Source organism: Pristiophorus japonicus, chromosome 9 (genome assembly GCF_044704955.1).
Source record: "Pristiophorus japonicus isolate sPriJap1 chromosome 9, sPriJap1.hap1, whole genome shotgun sequence".
Classification (NCBI taxonomy): Eukaryota; Metazoa; Chordata; class Chondrichthyes; family Pristiophoridae; genus Pristiophorus; species Pristiophorus japonicus.
This window is the reverse complement of record NC_091985.1, coordinates 89,441,914-89,454,986: the sequence shown is the minus strand read 5'-3', so window position 1 is coordinate 89,454,986 and position 13,073 is coordinate 89,441,914. Positions and strand designations below refer to the sequence as shown.

Sequence of the window (13,073 nt, the reverse complement as noted above, 5' to 3'; positions counted from 1 at the left end):
AGCATTACCGAACTTCTAGCCCTATTTAATCTATTCAATAGAATGACTATCTAATGCAGCTAATTTGTCAACTATCTGAATCCTAAATTAATCTCTCCAATTTATATCAAACTTGGACATTGATCGCAAATGCAAATTTATAATCAGCAAGCAGTTAATACTGAATTATTGTGATAAGACTGAACTGCCTTTATAACATATTAATTTTTGTCAGTTAACCCTAAGCACTAGTTATTTGCATACTCAGTGTTTAAGTTTTAAGTACTGCTAACTATGACTTTAAGGTTAATAAACAATTGTTAGTTCATGACTTTGTAGTCTGACAACTTCTTTGCTAATTTGTGAGAAAAGTTTAATTCATTCACTCAGTAGCTTGTGCGATCTGATGGAAAATTGATTGTGTAAATGCTAATATATTCTGAACTGGTTGATATAAGAAAGTTTTAGTGAACCAAATTTAGGTGTCATTAACTCTTAGGCATAGATTGGGTGATAATTCTTGACAGGGATTTAAGGTGAAGGAGTCGGAGTTTTGACTGATGCCCTTGATGACTATTCTTGTCAGGGTATCAGTCCCAGTATTCTTGCCTGTATTCCCTATAATCAATCAAGCTAGACTTAACTACTGTGCATATTATTACTTACAATGAAGGTAATCTATCTGTCTCGACCTTGAGCAGCTGAGCAAACCTTTCCTCTGCTGTCATTGACTGAAACATTTAGCAATCCCTACCTCCCTACTAAGAGGATATTATAACTGCCCTTGAATTTAACTGAATGGCCATAATGAGTTGTCGAACCAGTTTTCGCATTATATTGAACACGTCATAACCATAGTTAACTTTAGAAGTATCATGTCTAAAACATTTGAATTATAATGTTTTGCAGGAACACTTAGAAGTATTAATGCTCTTACTTGAAAATGGGGCTGATAAAGAAGCCAGGGACGATTATGGAATTACACCATTGTTTCTTGCTGCTCAGTATGGAAAACTGGAAAGTCTACGAGTCCTTCTACAACATGGTAATTGGTCAGAATTTTATGATACTGCATTAAATGAAAGTAATAAATGCTGGTAATTTTGAAATTAGCTATTTTTAAATCATAACATCGCAATTGCACTGTTTGTATTGCTGTCCTTATCTGGGATTATTGCATTTCAATCTTTTAAGATTATATAATTCCAATGCTAATTAAAAATATCTCCAGACCTTGGAAACTGAGTAGCATAGTAAGTCAGCATGGTGTTCCATTTCTGAATAGAGTTTGCTGGAGTGAAAGTATTCTCTTCCAGCTGCAAGAACCTCACATGAATGCAATGACTGTTCTAAATATATTTTTGGAGTACAGTGACTGTTTTATGTGGGCAAACAAATAGTCACTGTACTCCAAAAATCATTTGTTGTTTGAAGTGCTTTGGGAAGTTTTCTCTTGAGATGCTATATAAATACATATTTTTATTTTGTGTAATGTGTTTGGGCAACGTCAACCTACTTCTCTGTGCTATAAATCCACTGAGCTTGTAATTTAATGTAAATCTGCTATTTCAGTCAAAAAGGGTATAAGGGCAATGGAAAAAAAACACACTAATGCTCTTGAGATTTAAATTAAGGCATGCTGTTGAACAGAGTAGTGAACTTGTTCTGCATTTGAATGCTAATTTTGATCTGGGGTTACATTATGCTATTACTTGGTGGCAAAATGGAAAAGTGTTCAATTTCTAGTGCTTTATCCTTCACTTGATGAGCAGAAAAATAGTAATGCAAGTCCAATAGCTTTAACTCGTTCCCTTTTGCTCCAGATATGGAAGCCAGGATGCTCTCCCTTTTATTGGTATGCCTTTGGTTTCTCTCACTGAAGAGGCAACGGCGCTAAATCCCCGCACTGCGAACATCCAGCCAACAGATGGGTTGGGACCAGAGAGGAACAAAAGAAATAATGAGAACCTGGAAAAAGAGACTTGATAATGGAGACCGTCTCCATGAAGAGAAAACCTTTAAGCAAAGAAAGCCTCAGTAACTGAGAAATAAGAAATACTGGGTGGGGGATTTTAACCTGTAAGAGTGTGCGGGTTGAGTGCGGGTGGGGGTTAAAACCAGCAAAAATATCAGCATGCAGGAAGCTGGCTCCAACCCACCAACTTCTGCATTTAACTGGAACGCATTAGGCTGCTTACGCACAACCCCCTCGAGAGCTGATTGCTCAATTCGACCGAAATTTCAACTGACTTTTAAATTTAATAGTGCATCCACGGGTTTCCTGGGATTCCTAAAACTCACCAGTGAAAGCAAGTTGAGACCATAGCAGCAATTGGCCGGGGGTGGGGGGGGGCTGAAATAAAATACTACAATAAATACTCAGTACTCACAGCTGCATTCTTAACTGCTAGTGGGAAAGGGTTTGATCACAGTACTTTTGCTGAGAATTTACTCATCCTTGTTTATAAATCTCTCCATGGCATTGCCCCTCCCAATATCTGTAATCTCCTTCAGCCTCACAACTTCCTGGGATGTCTGTGCTCCTCAAATTCTGCTCTCGGGCATCCCTGATTATAATCGCTCAACCATTGGTGGCTGTGCCTTCAGCTGCCTAGGCCGTAAGTTCTGGAACTCCCTCCCTAAACCTCTCTGCCTCTCTACCTCTCTTTCCTCCTTTAAGACTCTCCTTAAAACCCACCTCTTTGACCAAGCTTTTGGTCATCTGCCGTAATTTCTTATGTGGCTCGTTGTCAAATTTTTGTCCTATAACACTCTTGTGAAGCACTTTGGGACATTAAAGGCACTATATACATACAAGTTGTTACTTTCTACACTTTGTATGATTTCTGAGTCACAATAAGGATGGGTGATGCCTTTGCTGTCTTCGACAGAACGTTGGACTAGGAGTAATATCACCAGCCTGCTCTTGAATGACCTGTAGCTGGATAGCAGAGGATGGCAGCAGTAACAGAGTATGCAGCTCGCAGGAGACACTATCTGCGACACAATTGTACAGGCAGAGGCTGAGTTTCCTTGACGTGTCTGAACAGCAGTGTTTCAGGAAGCTCATGTTGTCGTGTCAGATGATGGCAGACATTTGCAGCCTCCTAGAAGAAGACCTGCTCCCTGATGGCCACGTGTTACCAATGGCTGTCAAAATCACCACCGCCCTCAACGTTTTAGCTCTGCCAGAGATAGATCCAGGATCTCCCAGTCAGCGGCCCACAAATGCATATGACAGGTGACTGATGGCTTGTTTGCCAGGTCTGGCAATTATGTGAACTTTGCTTGTGGTGATGCCAATCAGAATGAGCGGGCACTCGGGTTTGCATCTCTGGCTGGCTTCCCACGGATGCAGGGCGTCATCAATTGCACACATGTGGCACCCCCAGATCAACCAGGAGTATTCGCCAACTGCAAGGGCTTCCACTCCACCAATGTGCAGCTGGTGTGCAACCAAAAAAAGATATTTATGCAGGTATGCACAAGGTTCCCGGGGAGCTGCCATGATGCTTTTGTCCTGCGGCAGTCCAAGCTCCCTGACGCGGGGTGGCTGCTAGGAGGCAAGAGATGCTCACTTCAAACTTGGCCGATAACACCCGTCTGAAATCTGACCAATGAAGTCTTAACAGCACTACATTGAATGCCATATGACCATCAGATGTGTGATCAAACAAGCCATCGGCATGCTGAAGATACACTTCAGGTGCCGAGATAGATCTGGAGGCGCCTTTCAGTATGCACCAGCTAAGTTGCCCAGAATGTCATAGAAACATAGAATCATAGAAAATAGGTGCAGGAGTAGGCCATTCGGCCCTTCTAGCCTGCACCGCCATTCAATGAGTTCATGGCTGAACATGCAACTTCAGTACCCCATTCCTGCTTTCTCACCATACCCCTTGATCCCCCTAGTAGTAAGGACTTCATCTAACTCCTTTTTGAATATATTTAGTGAATTGGCCTCAACAACTTTCTGTGGTAGAGAATTCCACAGGTTCACCACTCTCTTGGTGAAGAAATTCCTCCTCATCTCGGTCCTAAATGGCTTACCCCTTATCCTTAGACTGTGTCCCCTGGTTCTGGACTTCCCCAACATTGGGAACATTCTTCCTGCATCTAACCTGTCAAACCCCGTCAGAATTTTAAACGTTTTTATGAAGTCCCCTCTCATTCTTCTGAACTCCAGTGAATACAAGCCCAGTTGATCCAGTCTTTCTTGATAGGTCAGTCCCGCCATCCCGGGAATCAGTCTGGTGAACCTTCGCTGCACTCCCTCAATAGCAAGAATGTCCTTCCTCAGGTTAGGAGACCAAAACTGTACACAATACTCCAGGTGTGGCCTCACCAAGGCCCTGTACAACTGTAGCAACACCTCCCTGCCCCTGTACTCAAATCCCCTCGCTATGAAGGCCAACATGCCATTTGCTTTCTTAACCGCCTGCTGTACCTGCATGCCAACCTTCAATGACTGATGTACCATGACACCCAGGTCTCTTTGCACCTCCCCTTTTCCTAATCTGTCACCATTCAGATAATAGTCTGTCTCTCTGTTTTTACCACCAAAGTGGATAACCTCACATTTATCCACATTATACTTCATCTGCCATGCATTTGCCCACTCACCTAACCTATCCAAGTCGCTCTGCAGCCTCATAGCATCCTCCTCGCAGCTCACACTGCCACCCAACTTAGTGTCATCCGCAAATTTGGAGATACTACATTTAATCCCCTCGTCTAAATCATTAATGTACAGTGTAAACAGCTGGGGCCCCAGCACAGAACCTTGCGGTGCCCCACTAGTCACTGCCTGCCATTCTGAAAAGTCCCCATTTACTCCTACTCTTTGCTTCCTGTCTGACAACCAGTTCACAATCCATGTCAGCACACTACCCCCAATCCCATGTGCTTTATTTAACTTTGCACATTAATCTCTTGTGTGGGACCTTGTCGAAAGCCTTCTGAAAGTCCAAATATACCACATCAACTGGTTCTCCCTCGTCCACTCTACTGGAAACATCCTCAAAAAATTCCAGAAGATTTGTCAAGCATGATTTCCCTTTCACAAATCCATGCTGACTTGGACCTATCATATCCCCTCTTTCCAAATGCACTGCTATGACATCCTTAATAATTGATTCCATCATTTTACCCACTACCGATGTCAGACTGACCGGTCTATAATTCCCTGTTATCTCTCCCTCCTTTTTTAAAAAGTGGGGTTACATTGGCTACCCTCCACTCCATAGGAACTGATCCAGAGTCAATGGAATGTTGGAAAATGACTGTCAATGCATCCGCTATTTCCAAGGCCACCTCCTTAAGTACTCTGGGATGCAGTCCATCAGGCCCTGGGGATTTATCGGCCTTCAATCCCATCAATTACCCCAACACAATTTCCCGACTAATAAGGATTTCCCTCAGTTCCTCCTCCTTACTAGACCCTCCGACCCCTTTTATATGCGGAAGGTTGTTTGTGTCCTCCTTAGTGAATACCGAACCAAAGTACTTGTTCAATTGGTCCGCCATTTCTTTGTTCCCCGTTATGACTTCCCCTGATTCTGACCGCAGGGGACCTACGTTTGTCTTTACTAACCTTTTTCTCTTTACATATCTATAGAAACTTTTGCAATCCGTCTTAATGTTCCCTGCAAGCTTCTTCTCGTACTCCATTTTCCCTGTCCTAATCAAACCCTTTGTCCTCCTCTGCTGAGTTCTAAATTTCTCCCAGTCCCCGGGTTCGCTGCTATTTCTGGCCAATTTGTATGCCACTTCCTTGGCTTTAATACTGTCCCTGATTTCCCTTGATAGCCACGGTTGAGCCACCTTCCCTTTTTTATTTTTACGCCAGACAGGAATGTACAATTGTTGTAGTTCATCCATGTGGTCTCTAAATGTCTGCCATTGCCCATCCACAGTCAACCCCTTCAGTATCCTTCGCCAATCTACCCTAACCAATTTACGCCTCATACCTTCAAAGTTACCCTTCTTTAAGTTCTGGACCATGGTCTCTGAATTAACTGTTTCATTCTCCATCCTAATGCAGAATTCCACCATATTATGGTCACTCTTCCCCAAGGGGCCTCGCACAACGAGATTGCTAATTATATCCTCTCTCATTACACAACACCCAGTCTAAGATGGCCTCCCCCCTAGTTGGTTCCTCGACATATTGGTCTAAAAAACCATCCCTTATGCACTCCAGGAAATCCTCCTCCACCGTATTGCTTCTAGTTTGGTTAGCCTAATCTATGTGCATATTAAAGTCACCCATTATAACTGCTGCACCTTTATTGCACGCACCCCTAATTTCATGTTTGAGGCCCTCCCCAACATCGCTACTACTGTTTGGAGGTCTGTACACAACTCCCACTAACGTTTTTTGCCCTTTGGTGTTCTGCAGCTCTACCCATATAGATTCCACATTAGCCAAGCTAATGTCCTTCCGAACTATTGCCTTAATTTCCTCTTTAACCAGCAATGCTACCGCACCTCCTTTTCCTTTTATTCTATCTTTCCTGAATGTTGAATATCCCTGGATGTTGAGTTCCCAGCCCTGATCATCCTGGAGCCACGTCTCCGTAATCCCAATCACATCATATTTGTTAACATCTATTTGCACAGTTAATTCATCCACCTTATTGCGGATACTCCTTGCATTCAGGCTTGTTTTTTTAACACCCTTTGTCCTTTTAGAATTTTGCTGTACAATGGCCCTTTTTGTTCTTTGCCTTGGGTTTCTCTGCCCTCCACTTTTCCTCATCTCCTTTCTGTCTTTTGCTTTTGCATCCTTTTTGTTTCCCTCTGTCTCCCTGCATTGGTTCCCATCCCCCTGCCATATTAATTTAACTCCTCCCCAACAGCACTAGCAAACACTCCCCCTAGGACATTGGTTCCGGTCCTGCCCAGGTGCAGACCGTCCGGTTTGTACTGGTCCCACCTCCCCCAGAACCGGTTCCAATGCCCCAGGAATTTGAATCCCTCCCTCCTGCACCACTGCTCAAGCCACGTATTCATCTGCGCTATCCTGCGATTCCTACTCTGACTATCACGTGGCACTGGTAGCAATCCCGAGATTACTACTTTTGAGGTCCTACTTTTTAATTTAGCTCCTAGCTCCTTAAATTTGTCTCGTAGGACTTCATCCCTTTTTTTATCTATATTGTTGGTACCAATGTGCACCACGATAACTGGCTGTTCACCCTCCCTTTTCAGAATGTCCTGCACCCGCTCCTTGACCCTTGCACCAGGGAGGCAACATACCATCCTGGAGTCTTGGTTGCGGCCGCAGAAACGCCTGTCTATTCCCCTTACAATTGAATCCCCTATCACTATCGCTCTCCACTCTTTTTCCTGCCCTCCTGTGCAACAGAGCCAGCCACGGTGCCATGAACTTGGTTGCTGCTGCCCTCCCCTGATGAGTCATCCCCCTCAACAGTACCCAAAGCAGTGTCATGATGTGCTGCGCTCTGCACAACATTGGACCTGCAGAAGGAACCAAAGCACAGAGCTCAGATCCTCTTTGGACAATTCTGAGGAGGAGGAGGAGGAGGAGGAAGACTAGAAGGACAAGGGTGCATTTCCCTCATCACCATCAGCTGCTCACATTGCTGCCAGGGATGTCCTTATTAATGCAAGGTTCACTGAAGTGGCACTAGTGGACCGATGTCAGAAGCACATACAACCGCCACTCTCCCCGCCCATGCCACTGACACAAAACAGTACTGCTACTGACCAACCACACCTTGCACATTGCCGCCCCCCCAAAATTGGTCCCCGTCAATTCATGCCTTCCTATTCACCATCAAACAACTTAAAAGACAACTTGCCACCAAGCATCCAAGAAAGGGCAAGAGGGGAAAGTGGTGCAAAAGAATAACATTTATGTGCTTTAATTTAACACCGAAACCTAACAACATTACATTTTTATCAAGCACCCATGTGCAGACCCTTGTGCAATTACAAAGCTTTCCTTTTCCATCGCCTCCTATGTGGTGCAAGCCCTATGGCTTGAGCAGAGATAGAGGCAGGCTGCTCCGATCCCTGCTCTGACTGCTGAGATGCTCCTGGCCGACAACCTCTGTGTTTTGGAGCGCTGCCAAAGATTGCTCCACCTGCACCTGTGCAGGGGCAAATTCCACCATCAGATGAGGCAGCATGTCTGGTACGGGCTTGGGAGGGGCAACGAGCGAGAAGAGGAATTGCTTTGAGTGGAGTCCCCACTTCCATGTCCCCTTTCACCATCATCCCTCTTGTGGCCCAGCTGCATTGCACTACTACCATTATACTGGAGAGCTCTTTGGTGCAGGTGAGTGTGGCACTATAAGGCTTAAGGTATCTGTCATCCTATTTAAGGTGGGAGACATGTTGTCATCCAGAGTCTGCATGGCCGTGGGCAAGGTGTGCATAGACTCATTTGATTGGAGTGTTTGATGTTCCATGGAGCCGGCCACTCTATGCATGGACGCAATGCCCTGTGACGTCAACCTACTCCCGCTTTAGATGGATTCCTTTCTCTCTGCAGTCATGGTCGCTGTGCTTGGAAGGTCTTTCTGTGCATTGTGTATTCTCTGCTGCTGCTCAATGATTCTCCTTTTCATTGACTGCCTGCGAGGTACAGCATCTGTGTCCAGCTGAGTAGAGCTTGGAGAGGCTGCGCCCTCCAACATGGACTCACCACTGATGTCTCTGCCACAGCCATCTGCTCGTGCTCACTTGTGAAGTGTGAGTCATCAGGTGAAAACCCAACTATCTGTCTAACTGGTCCCACTGAAGTGCGAGTATCCGAGCTGGCGCACGAATCCTGTGATTCATCTGTCCTCAGAAGGATTCTTTCCTTCTGAGAAATCATTGTCTGCGACCTTAACTGACTTCTGCTGCATGAATGAAGATCCTGTAGGAGCTAGAATATATTAATTAGTACTGGCAGGGTAAGAATGTTGCAAGCTGTCATTACGAAGATGATCATATTTCACTTGCTGTTGGAATCAAGTCAATATGACAGAGTGTCTCTGATATTTAACAGTGTCACCCGGTAGCTGGGAGGTCCCTGTCTCCCCATCTGTGATGACCAGGGATGTCAAAACTCCACCGATCTCCAGCACTTCCTCCTCTGTATTTGTGAACTGGGAAATGTGTGGAGGCCTACCACCGGTTCTTTCCCTCTTGTTCTGTGCTCTCTTCTGCAATGAGGGAAAGAACAGACCTATGAGTGACTGTAATGGCATGGGGTTATCCGATAGATGCAGTGCATTTGTCAGAGGCATGCAATTGCATAAGGATGAGGGCGAGTGGTAGTGGACGGATAGATGGGGATCGGTGCATGTGCAAGGTAAGTGGATGTGAGGAGTGATGTGATGGAGTAAGCTTGAGAAAGCAGGGTGAGGTGAAGTGAGGTGATGCGCACAGCAGGATGTAGGTGCCGGAGGAACTGGAGTGCATCATCACCCCCGGCAACCAAATTTTAATTTAATCCTTAATGTTTAAAGTTTAATTTGTCTGTTTGTCGGTTTTAATGCGCTCCCCCCCTTAGCCAGGGGGCACTTGTATAATTTGTGTTTTTGGTGCCCTCAAAAAAAAAAACATGGGAGCACTTGAAAAGTTTTTGTAGTGTGACCCCCCCCCCCCCCCCCCACCCCTTTAACCAGGGGGAACTTGTTTAATGTTCACAGCTAAAATAATTCTGGTTAGGTCATTAAAGCACTTCCTGCACGGAGTCCATGAGCATGGCACTACGCTCCTGCTGTTGACCTCCTGGGCCACCTCCAGCCATGCCGCCTTTGTGTCAGCAGCAGATTTCTTTCTCCCATTGCTAGGGAAGCGTACCTCTGCGGCTCCTCGCTGCCCCAAGCAACACAGCAAGCGAGGTGTCATTGATGCGTGGCTCAGCCACTGTCTGCTTAGAATCCATTCTTAACCTTCCTGTTTTGTTTCAGTCTCCAATTCCTTCAAATTCCATTTTTGGATTTGCTTTTAAATACTGGAGTTGAGATTGCGGATCCTCATCACGCCAGCTGCCGCACATTGAAAGCCAAATCCGGAAGTAAAATGCTAATGAGTTGGCTGAGTTTAAAAAGCCACTGTCAGACATGTTGAACTTAGTTCTGGGTTTCCCACACGTTATTGGAACCCCCCCCCCCCCACCCTGCCTTGCTCCCAACATGTCTCCGAGTTAATATCGAGGTCACTAAGTCAGTAACTTGATTTTCTACCTTGTCCTATGCTGCACACATTCTGTCAATAGAATGGGCTGGAGACTTGCTTCCAGCTTTCTAACATACTGACTAGAGGTGGGTGCTAGAGAGTGTGTCAGCAAGGCCTAGCTGCTTGCTTCTCTTCCCTAATGGGGTTTTGATTGGCCTCCACTTAACAAATCCTCACAGCCACATCATTGAAATAGCTTTCGCAGTTCTCTCGCTCATTACTTTGTGGTGAAATGTGTCAAAATATTGGTGACATTGACCCTAAAGTAAGACATTGGGCTGGATATTGCTTTGAGTGGCGCTAGCTGTTCATTGGCCTCGCACTTATCCATAGACTTTCTTTGGGTTTTTGCAGTGGATGTTCCTGTCAGCCAGTCAACCAAAAAGTGCAGCACCCTCTACAGTGCATCTGGGACCTTTGTGAAAAGGGCAAGCAATTGTATATTTCCTTCAACAATTCTTTAATCTGATTGGTTATTAGTGCAGAATCTCACCTAGAAAGTGTCAGAATATTGAATTCAATGTCGAATCAGGTACAGAAAGGACAAGAAACATTGGGTAAAGAGAGATGAGAGACGGGAAGAAAAAAAAATACTTGATTTTATTTCTCCAACAATAATTAAAACCTGAATGAAACTCCACACTTGTAAAAGCTAGTTTTTAGTGCTGGAGAAGTTGTTCGGCAGTAATTAGGACTTAGCACACCATTAAAAGGGTACTTGCACTAGAATGGATAAGCCCTAACTTTGTGGTGAGTTTAGTCCATACCTAATGAGGCAAGTACAAGATTTTCACACAATTCAATGTATTTGAATGGTGAGTCAGACAGTGAGATGCCGTTTTCGCGAAGCTTTTGGAGGAGCAGGGCATTTTGGACAGAAACTTCCTGATTTCTGTATTTAACTGCGCATGTGAGGTCACTGGAAACTACTGTCCGATTTACACGTAAATAACGGTGAATGCTGTTAACCTCACTGTTATTTTTACAGCAATATCTGGCCCATTAAGAACAAAAGAAATAGGAGCAGGTGAAGGCCATTTGGCCCCTCGAGCCTGTTCCGCCATTCAGTATGATCATGGTTCTATTCGGGGGATCAAGGGGTATGGCGAGAAAGCAGGAAGGGAGTACTGAAGTGCATGTTCAGCCATGAACTCATTGAATGGCCTACTCCTGCACCTATTTTCTATGTTTCTATGGTTGATCTGATCTTAGCCTCAACTCCACTTTCCTGCCTATTCCCCATAAGGGAATAGGGGTTATGGGGAGCGGGCGGGGAAGTGGAACTGAGTCCATGATCAGATCAGCCATGATCTTATTGAATGGTGGAGCAGGCTCAAGGGGTCGTATGGCCTACTCCCATTCTTATTTCTTCTGTTCTTTTGTAACTCTTGACTCCTCTGTAGTTTAAAAATCTGTCTATTTCCACTTTAAATATATTCAATGACCCAGCCTCCATAGCTCTCTGGGGTAGAGAATTCCAAAGATTCATGACCCACTGAGAGAAAAAAATCCTCCTCATCTCTGTCTTAAATTGGCAACCCTTTATTCTGAAACTATGCGCCCTTTTCTAGATACCTCCACGAGGGGAAACATCCTCTCAGCATCTACCCTGTCAAGCCCCCTCAGAATCTTATGTTTCAATAAGATCACCTCTCAGTCTTCTAAACTCCAGTGAATATAGGCCCAACCTCCTCAACCTTCCTTCATAAGACAACCCCTTCATCTCGGGAATCAACCTCGTGAACCTTCTCTGAACTGCTTCCAATTCAAGTATATCCCTCCTTAAATAAGGAGACCAAAACTGTACAAAGTACAGTTGTAGCAAGAGTTCCCTGCTTTTATACTTCATTGTTTGGAACTTTTTGTTGAGGCTAAGAATTTAGACTAGCATAAGCATGGGATTGTGTACAGATGAGCGATCCCACTAGGACCATATTGTATTGTCCATCGCATGACCACCCCTTTTCCTTCTCTAGTCAGTAATGACTCCCATGCCATTTATTTAATTATATTTCTCGTTGATATCCGTTTCATTGCAAAACTACTGTTTTTTGATTCTGTATTAACTAATTAATTGTTCTGTTAGTTCTTGGCAGGATTATTAAAAATATTTAGTAATCATGTTTGTTGATTAGACTTTGGCAAATCGCAGAAATGCTTGTGTGACAAAATAGGAGGATTTCTGTATTTTATTTCATAAAATTTTGAAATAATAAATTAAAATGGAAGTTGGCTTCTCTTGCCACGTTCGTTTGTGAATGGAAGTATATCCTAAGTGGTAAAGTGGAGGAAGAAAGAAATTGTAGCTACATAGATCTTTAAATGTGGGAGTACAGGTAATAAAAGGCAAATGTGATTCTGTGTTTTCCACATTGGAAATTGAATGCGTACAAGACATTGATTCGGACACAGCTGAAGTACTGCATTATAGGATGGATATTGACGCCATGGAAAGGGGACAGTAAAGGTGAATCCTGTATAGTCCACCCAAGATGGCGGATGAGATAGCTGCTCCCTAGGGAGCTCTCCCCGAACAAACCTTCCTTTGACCATTTGCTGCTATCCACCATCTCTTTCTACCTCAAACCTCCCCCTTGAGGGTGCTACTCAGCGCCAAGCTTACGGCCCGCATCTCGCCGTAGGCAACTTTGGTTCATTCAGCAGTGCCTGGTCTGCAATTGTCTTGGACCCTCTTGCCACTGGACCAAGACCTTGCTCTGCTAAGCCCGTGTGGTAGCCGGTGTGCAACGGCCACCCCACGTTAAAAGAACTCGTGCACAGGCATCTTCCACCCGTCAAGATTGAAGTTCAGGACCTGGAACGTCAGGACCCTCCTTGGACAACTCCCAACAGCGACAGACCGGAACGCCGCACCACCATAGTTGCGTGGGAAC

The 13,073-nt window shown here is 44.6% G+C and overlaps 1 protein-coding gene across 2 annotated transcripts in view; it reads left to right on the top strand.

Annotated features, from left to right (window-relative positions):
- The window catches only part of asb3 (ankyrin repeat and SOCS box containing 3), a 104,289-nt gene that overhangs the window by 31,824 nt on the left and 59,392 nt on the right, over nucleotides 1–13,073 (top strand). For both annotated transcript variants that reach the window (XM_070889539.1, XM_070889540.1), the window contains exon 5: nucleotides 889–1,024. In XM_070889539.1, coding sequence (XP_070745640.1) covers nucleotides 889–1,024 — 136 coding nt within the window. The remainder of the gene's footprint in view (nucleotides 1–888; nucleotides 1,025–13,073) is intronic.